This window comes from Marmota monax, unplaced genomic scaffold, assembly GCF_021218885.2.
Source record: "Marmota monax isolate L192 unplaced genomic scaffold, Marmota_monax_Labrador192_F-V1.1 WCK01_AAM20220418_F8-fsc00186, whole genome shotgun sequence".
In the NCBI taxonomy this organism is placed as follows: domain Eukaryota; kingdom Metazoa; phylum Chordata; class Mammalia; order Rodentia; family Sciuridae; genus Marmota; species Marmota monax.
The window spans coordinates 1,227,044-1,244,515 of NW_026694725.1; the positions used below are offsets into that span (position 1 = coordinate 1,227,044).

General features: G+C 41.6%; 1 protein-coding gene across 1 annotated transcript in view; it reads right to left on the minus strand.

The window, feature by feature from the left end:
• Ano2 (anoctamin 2) overlaps nt 1-17,472 on the minus strand; it is a 331,888-nt gene that overhangs the window by 255,092 nt on the left and 59,324 nt on the right. The window contains exon 4 of the mRNA XM_046424146.1: nt 12,991-13,089. Within this exon, the coding sequence (XP_046280102.1) occupies nt 12,991-13,089 (99 nt within the window). The remainder of the gene's footprint in view (nt 1-12,990; nt 13,090-17,472) is intronic.

Sequence of the window (17,472 nt, forward strand, 5' to 3'; positions counted from 1 at the left end):
ACATGACACTATTCCCATTTTACAGCTAAGGAAACTGAGGTGACATAGAAAGTTTAACTAACATGTCCAATGATGCATGAACATTTAGAGAGCCAGTGACTCCAAACTTCAGGGAACAGGTGTAACAACATAAGATGTAAACGATACAATCCTGATGGTCCACAAGTCACTTATATCCACAGTAGCCTAAAAGAACCTGTCCCTGCAGGAAGAATACAGGCAAGGGATAAAGATGGATGGTGTACCTGAGCTGGGAACATGGGTATTAACAGAAATTAATCCAGATTAGCTGCCTTTTTTATTTATTTGTGCTTTCCTCTGCTCCCACACCAGTTCCTGAATCTTTGAGGTTCAACTGTTACTGTTTATGGCCTCTCACTCATCTCGGGAGTTAAGGCTGATCTGAAGATTATCTCATCCCCTTCTCCTCCCTTTTAATTTCAAAAGGCTCAGTCACACAGAGATATTGGGCAGTATAGAAGGTGTACCACAAGTCATTAGCTGGACAAAGACGGAAGGTTCTGGAGCTAAAGAAGAGAGGAGCAGGAGAAGCCAAAGATAGAGCAGAACTCATCCACTGTTCTCATCTCTAGTTGGTGCCTGAGAGATAAACACATACAGGCACTGAACCAGGACGCGAGGAGTTCCATGCCACTGAACATCTGTCCTCGCTCACTGCCCATAGCACATTTACCCATGTGAGTGGGTGTTAAGCCATTCACAGGTCAAAATGGAAACAGCAGCAGGAGCCGCTAAGAGCAGCTGCAATCTACAGCCAAAAGGGAGACTTTCCATAGGCACATCAAGGAAAGAGGCCCGCCACTCCCTTCATCCCCACCTGTGCCTACAGGTAAGTTTCCAGTCAGCAGCCACACTGGATGTGGACAGTGGTGTATTTACAAAATGCACATTCTCTGTTGTCTAATTCTGTATTTGTTCATGGTTTATATTTCTGTTGTCAGCATGTCCTCTGCACATGAATGAATGTTTGCTGACTTTTAAATTTTGGGATAAAATCCAAACCTTTAAAATTACATGGCTGACAAGGCCCCTTAGGAGACATGCCTCCCGCCTTCCTCCTCCATCCCAACCACCCCACCTAAATCTGTGCTGTACCCACACTGGCTCCCCTCAATTCCTCTCACAAGCCAGGGGTTTTAGACCTTTAGTCCTGAGAACAGGTCATTCCCTCTTATGGATGGTTCTTACCAACCCTCCCCACCTGCCAAACTCCCCCCAGCTCTCAGGTATCAGCTCAGATGATGCCTTCACCCACACCCATCTAAATGAGCTTCCTCTAGTTGACTCTCATCATACACCACTCTTGTTTATCCATGGATGCCTCCCAATTCAAACTAGCCATACAATGCCATACCAAAGCCCAGGAAACCAGGGAACAGTTATAGTTACTACTGTACAACCAGCCAAAGCATCTGGTACATAATGGTGCCAAATAAATTTCATTGAATGGACAGATGATAGATGGATGGATGGACAGACAGATGGATGAATGGGTAAATAAATCAATCAATGGATGGATAATGAATATATGGATGGCTGGATCAATCAATCAGTGGGTCAATGGATGAAGACAAATGATGGATAGATGGAAAATATAAATAATCAAAGGGCTAGGGCTTCTTATACTCAACCTAGCCATATCCCAGGTATAACTAGACTTCTTAAATATTTTTTGTCAACTGAAAAGGCTACTAAGAACCAGATCAAGGATGGCTACAAATGGTAAGTGTACTACCAGATGCACACTCAGATAGAGTCTCAGAACTCATCTCAGCATCCCTCTGGCAAGCCACCCAGACACTCCCAGTGGGTGAAATCTGGTTGTGTGACTCATTTGTTCACCCATTGTCAACAATGGGCCTGGTCTATATGGGACACTGTTCTAGGTGTTGCATATACAGCACAGCATGATCCCTGCCCTCATGTGTCCAATGCAGTGGGGACACAGACAATAAACAGAAACAAAGACATGACTCAGTATTAAGTTGTGCTAAGTGTTAGAATAAATAAGTAAGAGGAAGGAGAGTGGAAGGGGCTATGTGACTATTTTACACACAGGATGGTCAGGAGAGGCCTGTCTGAGGGAAGGGACATTTGAAAAGAGACTCCAGAGATGTGAGGGAGCAAGTTCTGAAGGTATCAAGACAAGGTCTAACAGAGAGAGGGAAAGGCAGGCAGAAAAACCCTAAGGGAAACAGGCTTGGCATCCGGAGGCACAACAAATTCTGTGGTTCTGTGGTTGGAGCAGAACAAGCAGGTGGGAGGAGCAATGGGGAATTAATTTCTGCTTTCAAGGCAGCAAATACAGAATCCATTCAGAGTTCCTGACATACATTTTGTCATTACTGGCCCTCCTCCAACCAGTAGCCCTTTGGTGACCAGGGCAAGAGTCTAACGACATCAGGCTCCACCTTGCCCCCACTGTGAGTTGGAGTCTCCCATTCCCATGGCTGGTATGAGTGTAACAGCCTCCTGGGGATGTGGATGCAGGTGGGGAGGCGGTGAGGATATGTACCAGTTGCTGAGTTCCACAGTGCAAATATTCCCACCATAGTTAATTCCAAGCTGCCAATGGTTTAATAACCAGTTTTCAAAATTCCTGAAAATTTAACAACTAAATCTTGGGAGCTGTGTGAGCAAGACAGGATGTTATGAGGTAAAAACTCTGTCCATAAGCTCAAGTGCAGGCACTTGACTGTCCCTGCCTGTTTCTCTGCCCCTCCTGTATGCCAGCTCCTTCCCACCCATCCACTGGAGCTGCCATGGATAAGTTGGGACCCTGTTTCCATATTGTTTATGGGTGGAGGGTGACTGTATGTCCCAGTGACTCAGGACAGTCTTGGTTTATTACTGCTATGCTGCATAATTATTACTAACAGTTCCTTCACTCTCAAAACTGCCCCAGTTTGGATGATAGTTTCAATGTTCAGCCTATCCACACTCTCCATTCTTAGCCCACCAGCTGAGAATGGAGAGTCCAGGGACCAGGCCCCAGCCATTCCCAACTGGCATACGCTCTCCATTTCAGACAGACAAGACTTTAACAAAGAAAACCACCACTTCGATCTTATTTTTTTTTTTCCCATTATAAGTCTAAACACAACAAAGTTAAAATTCATTTCCTATGACATTCTCATGTTTTTAACTTCATTGTCCTTGAACCCTGGGTCAGGCTTGTCCATTCCAAGTCCTGTACATGGTCTGACCAGGCCTGTCTGTATGTCTAGAACATGGTTTTGTGCCATCTCAGTTTTGTCCCCGGAACCACAACACTTAGGTGCCATCAATTTTGATCCTCTCTGATTTTTGAAGATGAGAAGCATTACAGAAAACAAAGGAATAAAAAGTCAAAGCATTCTGCACTTTTTCCACCCTATTTAAATAGTAATCAAAGAGCATGCACCAAAAAGCCCATAAAGATATGAAATGTAAACCCTACCCTCTCAGCTGTGCCTCTATTAAAAACAAATGTTTGAGAACAGGCAATGACAACAAGAGGAAGGCCCCCACCTATAGCCAGCCAGCCCTATGTAAACAGCTACAGTTCTGGTTCGTTTAAAAATTATTGATGATAATAATAAAAAGAATATGTCCAGAGAAGTATCTTGAAGGCTAAGTAGATGGCAAAGACTACATGTTCACTGCCTTAATAAAACTCACAGCTCCTCCTAATCTTTATTTCCTAGATTTACTCAAGTATCACAATAGTTCCAAGGAGTAACTAAATTGTCACCTGGCAAAAAAAGAAGTTGGTCATGGTAAGAAGGGAGTGAGGGTGACTGCTTGTTGAATTTCATAATGACTGTAGACAGCTGTAAACTAAAACATCTATTATTATGCTGAGGGACTCTGCTGAGAATCATGACCAAAAGAAGGTCCTGGGGATGGGAAAACAAGAATTATTTGGCATCACTGGGCCAATCAATCTAGTATTTATTGAGCAACAATTATTTATGGAACACCATGCTATAGTTACATGGAACACCATTCTAAAGTTGCAGGGAACACCTCAGAAATATAAAATATAGTTACAACTCCCAGGGGACTTATGGTACACTTGAAGGTACCCAAAACAGTTGAAGATATTTGAGTAAGACACATATCAACTGTACATTGATTAAGAACCCAGAAAAGGGGAGATCAATTCAAGCTAAAGAAATAAAACAGGGTCGATGAGAGGGTCAAAGTGATCTGGGATGCAAAAGATGAGTAGTATTTGTTTATTCAAGGAAAAATGGAGAGAACATTCTAAGACCAGGGATAAATATTTAAAACACCTGAGAGGGCTCCATCCCATAGGAACAAAAAAGGAAAGTACTCTGCTTTTGACAAGAATCTGTATCAGGGAGCACAATATATGCTTCACAGAGAGACATGGTTTGGGAGGGAGCAGTCCAGCATGGGTAGGAAAACTCAGAGAAAACCCAGGGGTGTTACCAGATTCAGGGATACTGTGAAGCTGCAAATGCAGAATAGGCAGCTACAGGCTAAATGTACTTCCTCACTTATGACTTTGCTTAAACATGTGGCAGACACGAACATTTTTACACTTAGATATTTGTACACAATCAGAATATGAATAATAATAATAAAAAGTCCTCCAGTCCCTCTTCTAACATCAATAATGGGAGGGGGTAACAAATTCACAAATTGTCATTTGGTTTATATGTGGGCCACAGCATTTTAAAACTATGATAGGGAATTGAGGGTCCAACTTCCTTACTTTATAGGTAAGAAAACTATAATCCAGGAATGATAAGAAATTGACCAAGATAGTTTATAGCAACAAAAAGTAGAAACTTAAATGTGTAGCCTCTTCCAGTCCAGGATTATTTAATCTAAGACGGAATTCCACAGAGCATGTTCTGCCTAACATTATCTATTAATAACATTTGATATTAATAGGTGTTCAGGAGGAAAAAGGCTGAACAACAAACCATTTTCTTACTGTAAGACTTCTCAGAACTTCTAATTGTCCAAGTAAAATGTAATAATTAGTGATTCTTGAGTTTGTTCTTGGTAAAAACAGACTATTTTTCTATAGAATACCCTTTGAGAAACCACATCACCTAATACCTCAAGTCCAATTGTGGATTTTTAGTAAAGTAACAGAGCAGAATCATAGCTGTGGAGTCATATAGACATGGTTTTGATTCCCTGGATCTATCTCCTTCAAGCTGTGTGAGCTGGGAAGTTTCTTAACCTCCCTGAGTCTCAGTTTCCTCAACTATAAAATGAGGCTAAAATTAATGCCTACCTCATAGTGTTTTGAAGATAGAAACAAAATAATGTACATAATGCTCTAATCAATTAACCCAGCAACTGGGAAGCATTAACTACATATTAAATTCAATTATTATCTACATATGAACTATTACTACAAATCTTTCAACTTTAAGATACTTAGTTTTGGTTGACATTGTTAAGAGTGATTTTATGAACCTTCCTTCTCAAAGTCAAATGTGAAAATTGTGAATTATTTGAAGATACTTCTTAAGAAGATAGAAGCTCTTACTTAATCAAACCACTAATTATCTCTGAAAATAGAGGTATCAGTGGGAAAATCCTTGTTGAATTGAATAAACAGCTCTTCCTGATATTTGCCATGCTGGATCTCCTTCTACCACCCATGCCATGGTGAGCCTCTCCCAGACCCTCCTGCCTCCTCCAAACAGGAATGTAATGTGGAGAAGTATTCATGAAGGCCAAGGTCATGCAGGAAGATCCATGCACAAAGATCCTTCCTTACAACCCCAAGCCCAATGGCAATGAGTGGAGAGGGCTATTCCAAGTCATCTCAGAAGTTGAAAAGTGGATTCCTAGAATGCAGAGCAAGTCAATGAGCCCATGAGATCCAGATCTTAAATTGCTTGTTTATTGCTTACAGCCCAAAGAAAAGGTGTAGTCATTTCCTAGGGTTGCTATAATAACTTGTCACAAGCTGGGTGGTTCAAGAAATTTATTCTCCCATAGCTGTGAAAGCCACAAGTCTAAACTCAAGGTGTCTGTGGGGCTGTATCCCGTTTGAAGGTTCTAGAGGAAAATTCTTCCCTGCCTCCTGTAGCTTCTGGTAGCCCCGGGCATCCCTGGGCTTGTATTGCCTCACACCAACCTCTTCAAATAGCCTTCTCCTTGTTTCTCTCTCCAATCATTTTCTGTCTTTCTCCCATAAGTACACCAGCCACTGGATATAGGGCTATTCTAAATCCAGGATGATATACTTAACTAGATCTTCAAAGACCCTTTTTCCAAATAAGATCACATTCATGGGTTCCAAAGTTAGGACCTAAACATATCTTTCTGATTACCACTATCCATTCCTTTATGAAGAGTGTCATGGACTTTAAAAGTACAAGTCTTATGAGGATTCATTTTATATACCAATCAGACTGAGCCATGGGACACCCAGATATTTAGTCAAACATTATTTGGTGTTTATCTATGAGGGAGTCTAAGGATGAGATTAATATTTGAATCAATAGACTAAATAAAGCAGATTGCCCTCACTACTGTGTGGGAACTTGTCCAACCAGTTAAAGGTCTAAATAGAGCAAAAGATGTGTATGAGGGGACTCTTCTACCTGAGTGCCTTAAGATGGGATAGCAATCTTTTTCTGTCTTTGGACTTGAATGGAAACATCAGTGCGTGGGTGTTGAGATTGCTGACTTTCAGACAAGAAGTCCATCAGCTCTCCTGGTTCTCAGGCCTTTGGACTTGGACTGGAACTGGTTCTTTTGGGAATCCAGCTTGCAGATGGCAGATCTCAGAACTTCTCAGCCTCCATATCACATAAGCCAATTCCTTATAATCTCATTTCTTTATCTCTCTCTCTCTCCCTCTCTCCCGTTTTTCTGGAAAACTTTGATTAATACAATCCTCAAATGCTGTGAAGCAAGAGATGCTGTGGCCCTGGCCAAGCAGAGACCCTGAGGCACAGTAGGTAACATGAGCCAGGGGATGGCCTTCCTGCAAGACTTTTGCAAAACCATAGCTACCAAATCATAATCCCTAGAAAGGCAGGAACATGTTTCTGAAAACAATTTCCAATGATTTATTAATCTTAATGGAATTAATATTTCCTCTTAAGGAGACACTAAAGCTAATTAAAACATCAAGTTTCTTTGCTTAAACTGGAATTGTATCAGGTCAGTGTGGAAACATGGGTTTTCTCAAACTAATTAGAAATCCTTAATGGCAATTTTATGTATTTTCCACGAGTGAAAAGGAGACAATGAGTTATTCTTTAATAAATGCAATTTAGTAGATACAAATATCTCAAAATATGGGTTCCACAGGGGAGATTAAAGTACCAGTGGCATTTCTGCTCTAGTCTTTTAATCAAATAAGCTCATCAGAAATTTGCATATAGTGCTTTGCAATACAGCACCCTATCATGAACTACAGCTTAACATTTCTTCCTCAGTTTTTATGCAAATTTAGCTTAAGAAGTGGCCATATGAAGAACATTCCAGAACCTTATAGGAACTTATTGCTGAAAACATAGTCCCTTAGATAAAAATTATACTTTAGCAACAGAAAAATATTTGCCTCTTCTGACAAATGAGCTACTTATTTCTATAGATGATGTGAGCCATAGTCTTTCCTCTGCTTTACTACCAGAATTAAATGAAATTTTAATTCATGTGCATCATTCACCCTTAATTTTTAATTTCTTTTTTTTTTTTTTGGAGGGGGGTGCTATTGGGGATTGAACCCAGGGGCACTTAACCACTGAGCTACATCACATCTCCAGCCTTTTTCTTTTTTTGTATTTTATTTAGAGACAGGGTCTCGTTGAGTTGCTTAGGGCCTTGCTAATTTGCTTAGGCTGGATTTGAACTCGAAGACCTCCTGCCTCAGCCTCCCAAGGCACTGGGATTATAGACATTCACCACCACTCCAGCCTTATCTTTTAATTTCTACTATCATTATTTCCCCACTTCCCCCAATCATGATTCTTTTTCACTTGTCTTCTTTTCTAAATGATCAATTCACATTCATTTTTTTTTCATTATAACCTATCTTGAGTCTCATTTTGAAAAAAAAAAAAACTAAGATACGAACCAAATAAAGCCAGGTTCATGAGGGCAGGGACCACGTTAGAGCTCACACTTTCTTTCTCTCCCTTGCTCTCTCTTCCTTGAAATGGGTGACTTCAAGCTCTCCTTCCTGCACAGCAGGGCCTGAGCAGTTCTCCTGCTGGCTTTTCCTGGGGACTGCATTGCAGACCTTGCACATGGAACCATCATGTTTAGGAATGTCCCAAGGTCCCGTGCTCTGAGAAGCAGAAATCCCCCAGGATGTAGTCTAAAGGCCATCTGTCCCTGCCTTCCCACAGATTCCATGTCTGGGCTTCTGGCTGCCTTGGCAGAATAAAGAGACAGGGGCTGCAGATGCTGGCTGTGAAGGAAGAGAGAAGGGAAAAAGCATCACTATGAACAACACAGTAATAATGGTGGCTATCATGTGGGGCATGCCTCTATGCCAAGCCTTCTACCCATACCTTCACTGTTCCCTGCTACAGCCCTCCAAAATAATCATTACTCTTGTTTGGGTGATGTGCAGGACTCTTGAGACTGCATTCCTAAAGACGTATAACCTGCTGGAAATTGAGAGCATTTTCATGCACACAAAGGATACATAGGCAAAGTCCTTACAGGATCCCCAGGACAGTGAACAAAGCTGGCAGATTGAGCAAAAGTGATATTCACCCAACCCAGGCATGTCACATGTCTGTTCTTCCAAATTTGGATGGATCAATATGATTTCATTGACAAGAAATTTCCTTCTAATAGCCTCCACTATCAACCCTTCATCCAATCTCAGGCTAATCTAGGGGTTTGGGGAATGTAGATGTCAAGGGAGGAAAAAAAGGGTGTTCATTCATACAAGTAAACAAATGAATGAGAAAGAAACATCACTGTTGACTATAATCTAGGAGGAGTCAAAAGCACCTGCCCCAGAAACACCCGTTTCAAACCTTCTCAGCCTGTTCGGGGCCAAAAGGCCAGGTCTTCCCACCCTCCTGTGCATAGACTTTTGAGTGTCCCTCACAAAATTCTGGCTGTTTTGCTGTTGTTTTTGGAAAACAAATGCTTCCTTCCAAGATTCTCCCTCCCAGTTAATATCTATGCTCAGGACTCTGAGTCCCTGGATGCATTACCATGGATTTGTCCAGGTTTGCGATAGACTTTGTGATTTCCTCCCCGTCTTCTCAGTCTCTCTGGACCCTGCTGGGTTATGATCCAAACCCCACCGGCTTGGAGGATGCTTAACTGATCCCAACCCATGCCTCATTCTTCCTTCACATTCCACCCGCTAGAATGCAGCTCTCTGCAAATGTGATTTATTCTCATTTTACTCCCATCCCAAACCCAATGAAAAAGTGAAAATGCCACTGAGCCCAATGCTGGCCCTCCACAGACTACCCTGTCCTTCCTTCCTTATCCATGCCCCTCTCTCACTACAGGTACATAAGTCAGCCCACATCACAACACTGGGATCAGAGTTTCAGGTTAGTTTTTACAAACACATGCATCTTACCCAGCATACCAAGCTGTATCCTCCTCATTTGCTTAAAATGCCCAAAGTGAGATCAACTACAAGCCACTGCAATCTATGAGTACACAGAGGACCTGGGGCCATGTGGCTGAACCTGCAGAAGGATGCCAAAATAGTCCACCTGTGTCAAGTCTGGGACCCAGAAACACTGGGGAAAGTCTTTTCTGTTATATCTGCAGCCTGTAGGAGCAAGACAAGGCTTAGCCTCACCCCAGGCTCCCTAATCCACCAGACTCACAGACTGAATCTGTGCTCTGCTGATGGGCTGCTGTTGACATAGGATTTGATCACTGCTCTGAAGTCTGGGTCTGTGTACTCTTCCTGTCACCCTGTGACTATCAGCTCCCTGAGGGCCTGAGCTATTTCCTTAGCCTCAGTGCCTCTCCAAAGACTTTGCACAGCCAGAGCTCCAGCAGTGTTGGCTGCCTATATGGTCAGGAAGGAAGTTCACTGGGGGACTAGGAATTGAGTGTACACATAAAAATGTTTGAGAAAACAGACACAATGACAAACCCTAGCATTTCAACAGCACTCATTGGATTCTTATAATCACCTAGAGAAGAATGAGGAAACTGAGGCTCTGAAAGAGAAAGTAACATCTCCAAATCACACATTAATAAGGGCAAAACAGAGGCTAAAAGTCTGTTTTGAAGATTTGTCCATTGCAGTTTCCATTACCTTGTGCCACCAGAATAAAAAGGCAGGAGGGAAACCAAGACATGGCTGCTTTGTCATCTGTCCTTGCCTATGTCGACTCATGTACAAATTCAGGTCTAACCTAAACTATAGATGGTCAGTTCCAAATAGCTGGTGTATAGGGGCACTGAACCTCTGAGGGCAAATATGTCCTTTATGTAAAACTAGGTTCTGAAGATCTGAGCCTGTGACCGGACAAAGCAGAGACTAGAGATAGGAATGACTGAGGGCTGAGCCTGGGAATGAGGAGGAGAAGGTGGCAGAGAAATGAGAGGGGCAGAGTTCTGACTGATTATGCACAGAACAGAGAGGGAGGCTAAGGAAGTTGGAAGGGAAAGAGAAAAGGAGAAGGAAAGCCTGAGAGTGAAGGAAGGTTGAGGAGGAGGGCAAAGAGGAAAGGCAGGCTGAGTTGGGGCTGGGCGAGGGTGGGTTCCCTGCCATAAGGATCATCCTTGGAGGTAAAAATGTCATGGGATACAGAATTTTGCTCACCTACTTTCCAAGGATCAGCCAGCAAAGATTAAAACAGAAAACTACATTCAACTAGAATGAGATTAAGAGAACATTAGCTGTTCAGATAAATCAAAAAAGAAAGAAGAAGAACATGTAGGAATTAGAAAGAAAAGAGAAGCAAAAGAGAAATGAAAGGATTGGCCAAGTTAGGTGCCCAACAGAGGGGAGCAGAAGCCTCCACCCAAGGCTGAGAGTTGGGTCGCATTGCCAGGAGACTGGGAGACTGTCAGCTGAAGGGGAGCAAAGGTCCAGAACAAAGATGTGCCTGCATCTGAGAGCAGTGATATTAGGAATGAGAGGACAACGGAGATGAAGCACACAGCAGTGAGACTGAGGAGGAAAGATCAGTGCAGTCCTTGTGGATACTCCAGCAGGCAACACCCCCACCCCACTTACCTTTTAGAGGCAAAACACTTGTAGCTAAAATTCATATTTTTATTTGTTCATTGTTTAATAGGCATTTGTCCATCTGCCATTGAGGTATGGTTCATCTTAATAAATCTGTAAGAACAGAATCTACTGCTTTTTTTCTTTTTAAGCAGGGGATTCATGATGGCCCACTCACATGTTAGTATTTAAGGGGTGATTTTTGATGGAGACAGTAGATCTGCTGGCAATAAAGATGGCATTAGCATAGCCAACAATATAAATCAGAATGGTGTTTGTTACAATTTGGATATGAAGTGTCCATCAAAGACTCCTGGGTCCCAAGTGCAGCAACGTTCAGAAGCAGAGATTTGGGAAAGTGATTGAATCATGAGGGCTCTGATCTCATCAATGGGTTAATCCATGGGAAATTTCATAGCTGCACAGATTATTAGAAGATGGTGAAAACTGTAGGGAGTGGAACCTAATTGAAAGGAGTGTGTCCTTGGAGGTATGTCCCTAGACCCTTTCTCTCTTTTTGCTTCCCTGCTGCCATGAGCTGAACAGCTTTCTTCCACCACACCCTTCCTGCATGATGTGCTGCCTCATCTCAGGCCCAAAACAATGGAGCCAGCCAACCATGGACTGAAGCCAAGAGTCAAAATAAATCTTATATCCTTTAAATTGTTTTTCTCATGTATTTTGTCACAGTGATAAAAAACTCACTAACACAGTGTCGCTGAATGTAGTGGGAAGTGGTAGTACAGAATGCAATAAATATGGACTTCTAGTAAAGGTTGGGAACCTAAAAATCATGGTAATGATAGTATGATGAAGAGAATCCCTGAAAAACTGTTACCACTTCTGAAACAACACTACGGGAATATGAGAGAGACAGAAAGAAAGTGAAAGAGAGAGAGATCATCCACAGAGCACCCACAGTTAACCACATTACCATCTGCCCCAGGACCCTCCCTAAGAGACATCTCAGGTGGTCAGAATCAATCACAACCACTCCTTTCCCCTAAAATGCCTTTTAAAAAAAGTGAAATCTGTAAACACACTTCCTTTCTCTTTGGAGCTGTTTGGTGGATTTTTTTTTTACACAAAGAGACATGTCACCTAGGAATTCCATGGGGAGATTTTTAAGTTGTATGTAGACCATTCTAACTGAAAACTACCCGACATATCATCTCTACTGTGTGACTCTCAACCCAGGTGAGCAGCTGAACCTCCTGGTATGTTTTCACAATACTGACACCAGAACCTCATTCCATGCCAATAGACTGAAACAAAACCCCAGAGGTGGGACACTGGCCTGAACACGTTGAAAACATATCCCAGATAATTTTAATCAGTTCACCTTCCATTTCATGAAAGAGATAAGTGAAACTCACCATTGCACAATCTCCAGTGATAGAATCAGGACCAAAATAGGTATCCCCACAGCAAGTTGGGTGCTGTTTTCCCTGCACACTGATGACCCAGTCAGCATGGCTTGCCATCTACTCTCATTGCTATATTCACTCTAGAGAAGTGCCTGGCATTTCTGGGACCCCAAGAAAAGCAGGAAAGGAGTTGTGACAGAAATGGAAAATGGGCTATGTTTGGTTTCTCAGGAAGGACAGCCCAGACAGATCTCTGAAATGGAAAGATTTCTCTCCTCATACTTCTCCATCCCACCCATCTCATGGCCACATACTTAGGATCCCCAGGGAGATAAATGTGATTTCAATTCCACAAAACCCACATCCCACCTGGCCCTAGTCCCAAACTATTCACATCCATCCAGCCCTCAGGAAGCCCAGAACCCAAGAGAAACATTGTCATACTTTTTTGGTGGGAACTTTGATCTTCAAGAATTCTGCCTCTCTGGCCAGCACCTGCCACGGGGCGTGTATCCGGACAAAGATGGATCCCTGGCTTTTATTCTGCAAGGTACAAAGAAGGAAGAAATGGAAACACTTGTAAGGACATAGCTTAAATTCCTTGTTCCCCAACTCTAGAAGCCCAGATTTGTTATTCTTCGGTTTCTGGTTTTGTTTCCTTTAAACTTCATTAGGAACCAGTTCCCTCCCACCCCATATCCAATTCATATGTTTCAGAAATGTGCTCATCAAAAAAACCATAGGGTTGTGTTCCCAAAGTGTGGTCCCTGGAAGTGTAGAGACTTCAGAAGGAAAGAAAAAGAGTTGAGACAATTTTTTTCACAGATTTCAAACATAAGCAATTATAATTGTCACAGAAATTGCTTTACACTCTTAATAACCATTGGTCAGTTTACCACAGGCTAGCATGCAGCAAATAGCCTGCAATTTGTCTTCATCCACATGTGTTTATTGTTCATTGTTCAAGTTTGTTTTTCTGTTCTACTATTGCACTGTGTTATAGTTCCAAATCACACATGTGGTCTAGCTAAGCCTAAGAGTCGTGATATAAATAATAATGCAAATAGTACAACCCAAAACAATATCATAAACAAGAATTCTAAGCAGGGCTCCAATGAAAACACAGAACATGAATCTACATCCCAGAGCAAGTGATTGTGCCATGTTGATGTCACTCAAAAATGAAAAGGAAAGAAACTGTGGTGATGAATATTTGAAAATTAGGTTTTATTAACTGAGTAATCCATTTGGCCTTGGCTATTATAAATATTTGTCATATCACAACAGGGATTCATCCTTTTCCTCAAATGAAACCAATTTTTTCCCCAAACACACACAGGAAGAGAAATACTTTCTAATATTAATTTGTGTGTGTGTGTGGTGCTGGGAATTAGATCCAGAGCCTTGTGCATGCAAGGTAAGCACTCTACCAACTGAGTCATACCCTCAGCTGCAATATTAATTTAATCAATTTTGTCACTAAAGAATAAAAGAGGACCAAAACCAATCAGGAAAAACTGGCAAAAGTCTCATTACTGGTGAGACACTTCTAAAACTATTTAACTGCAAGACTCATCACCAATATTATGTCCAGAGAGAAAGTAGAACAGACTGATGGCCATTCCTTCATCAAATGGCTATTGGAAGTCACCATAAAATCCATACAGCACAGTGGAAAGATGCTGGCGTGCTGTGTCATTCACATTAGGATAGAGCCACTGAGGGACAGAGTGGAGATCAGGACTCAGCAAGGGTGCCGCACAGAGAGAAGTGCTCCACAGCTCTGGTTCCATTTACCTGCTGAATATCCATGCTCCAGGGAAAGGAGGTTTTCTGAATTTTTTATTTATTTTTTTGGTACCAGGGATTGAACCCAAGGGTGCTCCACCATTGAGCCACATCCCCAGCCCTTTTTAAAATTATTATTATTATTTTGAGATAAGTCTCACTAGGTTGCTTACAGCCTCACTGAGTTGCTGAGGCTGGCTTTGAATTTGTGATCCTCCTGCCTCAGCCTCTGAGTCCTGGGATTATGGTGGCATGTGCCACCATACCCAGTTTACCATGTATTTTATGAAGCAGGATGCACAGAAGTCAGTGCCGAGAAGGAACCAACTCTGTTTACAGCAAACACATGCAGGTGTTCCTTTTGAAAATCATTCCCTGGCTTCATTCACAGAGACCACTTTTGGTTCATCAATAATGCCCTCTGATCTTGGTTTAATGTTAAAAATAATGGTGGAAACCATCTCAACTCACAGCCTCTGACTGTGCCTTTCCAGTGTGCTGGGTAGAGAAACAGGTGGCATGTGGAAGACTGTTTTCCCCAATGAAGGACACTAAGAAGCTACATATGTTTTTTGGGTTTTTTTGTTTTTTTTGTTTTTTTGTTTATATAATGATTTTCTTTTTTTTTTATTGGTTGTTCAAAACATTACAAAGCTCATGACATATGTTTTTGAAGTGAAGATAAAAAGATATTTTATGGAACTCATAATGCAAAGGAAGATTATTTCTATTATTTTTAAGTGTTGGCCCCAAAGTACACAATCTCAGTAAGTCAAACAGACAGAACACATCCCACTTCAGGGATAAAAGCTCGTGTTGATAAGGTATAAAAATGGGCACTAAACCATCCAAGATTTCCCAAGACAAATGTGAAAGAATCACATAATCTAGAGTTTGCAAATACCTAAAAATAATAACAAATGGCCACAATGCACATTTATCAATGGTATATTATGTGCCTGAACTGAGCTAAGTGGTTACATGCTTTAGCTCAACACAATATTCACAACCATGATGTAAGGCCAGGCTAGCATCATCTCTATTTCTCAGAGCTAAGGAAACTGAGGCAGGGAACATTTAAATGATTTTTCCTAAAGTTATACAGGTAGTGAAATAAAAATACTTTTCAAATCCAGGAAGTTCTTGCTCTGGTGGTTTTCTCCTCTCATTGAAGAGAGACATGCCATGTTACTGAGCGTAGTTAAAAACCACATCTAAGAGTTGTAAAAGCACAAACACTCATTTCAGACTATCATCAAATCACAGGGTAGATAAGGAATCTGTACAGCAGCCCTAAGATGAAGCACTCAACCTTCCAGCTCCCAAGCGTGACTTTGTTCTTCTAACAACACATTGAAATTGGCCTTTAGCAAGAAACCTCTCCAGTTTCCAGGTCCATCTCTGGTTGGAATCTCCCAGACTACTAGGCAGAGTCATCGATCACTTGCTGCTTTTCTAACTGCAATTTAAGCTTTTCTGATTCAGTAATAAATGAAGGATAAGAAAAGAAGCCATCTACAAGGTGGACCTGAAGCCCCAGTTCTCTCTCTCATAGCTCCAGAATTGATGCTTTTGGTGAAAGATGGCAGACAGTATCATCCCTTTCACTAAAACGAAATCAAGACATCATTAATTGTAATACATTATGGTTTGTCTTTATTTCCTAATTGGGATGAATGCCTTTTTAACCTTATCTAGACTTGGTGGTTTGAGAGTGTGCCAAATGTCCATTAAGTGGGTGCAGATGTTCAAAGTTTGAGAAAGAGTAGGGACGCCAAGGGTCAAATTCCATGACCTTAGTGGCAGATTGCTAGCTGTCCCCTGACAGTCATTCTCATTTTTCTTTTCCAGTTCCAGGAATTGAACCCAGAGCCTCACACATGCTAGGCAAGTTCTCTACCCATGAGCTACACCTGCCACTCCTCATTTTCTTCATCTCTGACTAAGCAGACGACCATCTAAAATCAAGAGTACGTCTTCCTCACAGTGAGGTATTTCCATAACAGTAATTCTTGGCTGATGTGGTGTAGGTAAAATTGTGAAGCAGCTTCTGTCAGTCTTCTTCAAAGACAGCAAGTAGAAGCCCTTCGTCTTCTTCCCTCCCCTTAATCTCCTGCCTGGAACATGGATATGAGCACTGTAGACTCCGCAGTCAAACTCCAGACCAGCAACAGCAAAGGGTCAAGAGAGAAGCTGAGTTTGACCCCATGGAGTATGGTAGCAGCCTGGGACTGCCTCCTAGATTTTTTATGAGAAAGAAAAAAATTCTACCTCATTTAGCCCATATGAATATAGAGGCTCTGACCATTTCAGCCTAACCTTATCCTAATGCAAAACGGCTTCCCAATCTGGGGACATTAATTTTCTCCAACAAAGCAGGCTGCTTCTCCATTTTCCCCAAATAGAACTTGTTTGAAATGAAAATAAAAGCTGGAATGCCATTTTTGTGGTGCTAACATCTACTCATCATGTTCCTTTCATGTCATGCAATATTGTTACCTTCTCATAAAAAGAAAAACATGCTCTGATGTGAAATATTAGCTGATGTGAAATATTAGCTGGTGTGACTGCCTATGTCTCCTGAAGCACAAACAAATGCATGAAAAACCCTGAGTAGAAACATCACCAAATGCGGAAGCTCTTTTTCACTAACCCAGGGATCTAAAATTGGAGGTTAACATGTGTTAAGAAAAAAAAAGTTCCGTTGTTTTCTACGTCCAACTGATGTCCATCCTTCCATTTCTGGAGTTGGATTCTTTCAGGCCAAGTAACTGAATGAAAAGAGCTTGGAGCTTCTGATTCAAACAGATTACCATTTGTACCCTGGGTTTTACAGCTGTGGGACCTTGGGCAAGTCATTTAACCAATAATTATAACTATAATTTGATTCTGGTCATCAGAGAAAGGAAAATCAGTGCATAAATATTTCTGCAGGAGAGCCCAAGCATGTCCATCTATGGCACACAACCATTCCAGGGGCAAGAAATATGATTTTACATATTATGACAGAGCAGTTGAAATGTCCCACAAAACCCAGGAAACTATATATAAATATTTGGATCTCAAATTAAATATTCTTTCCTTGGGGTGGGCTTTCCTGTACCTCCGGATTATAGTTGGTCCTCTGCTCTTGCCTGC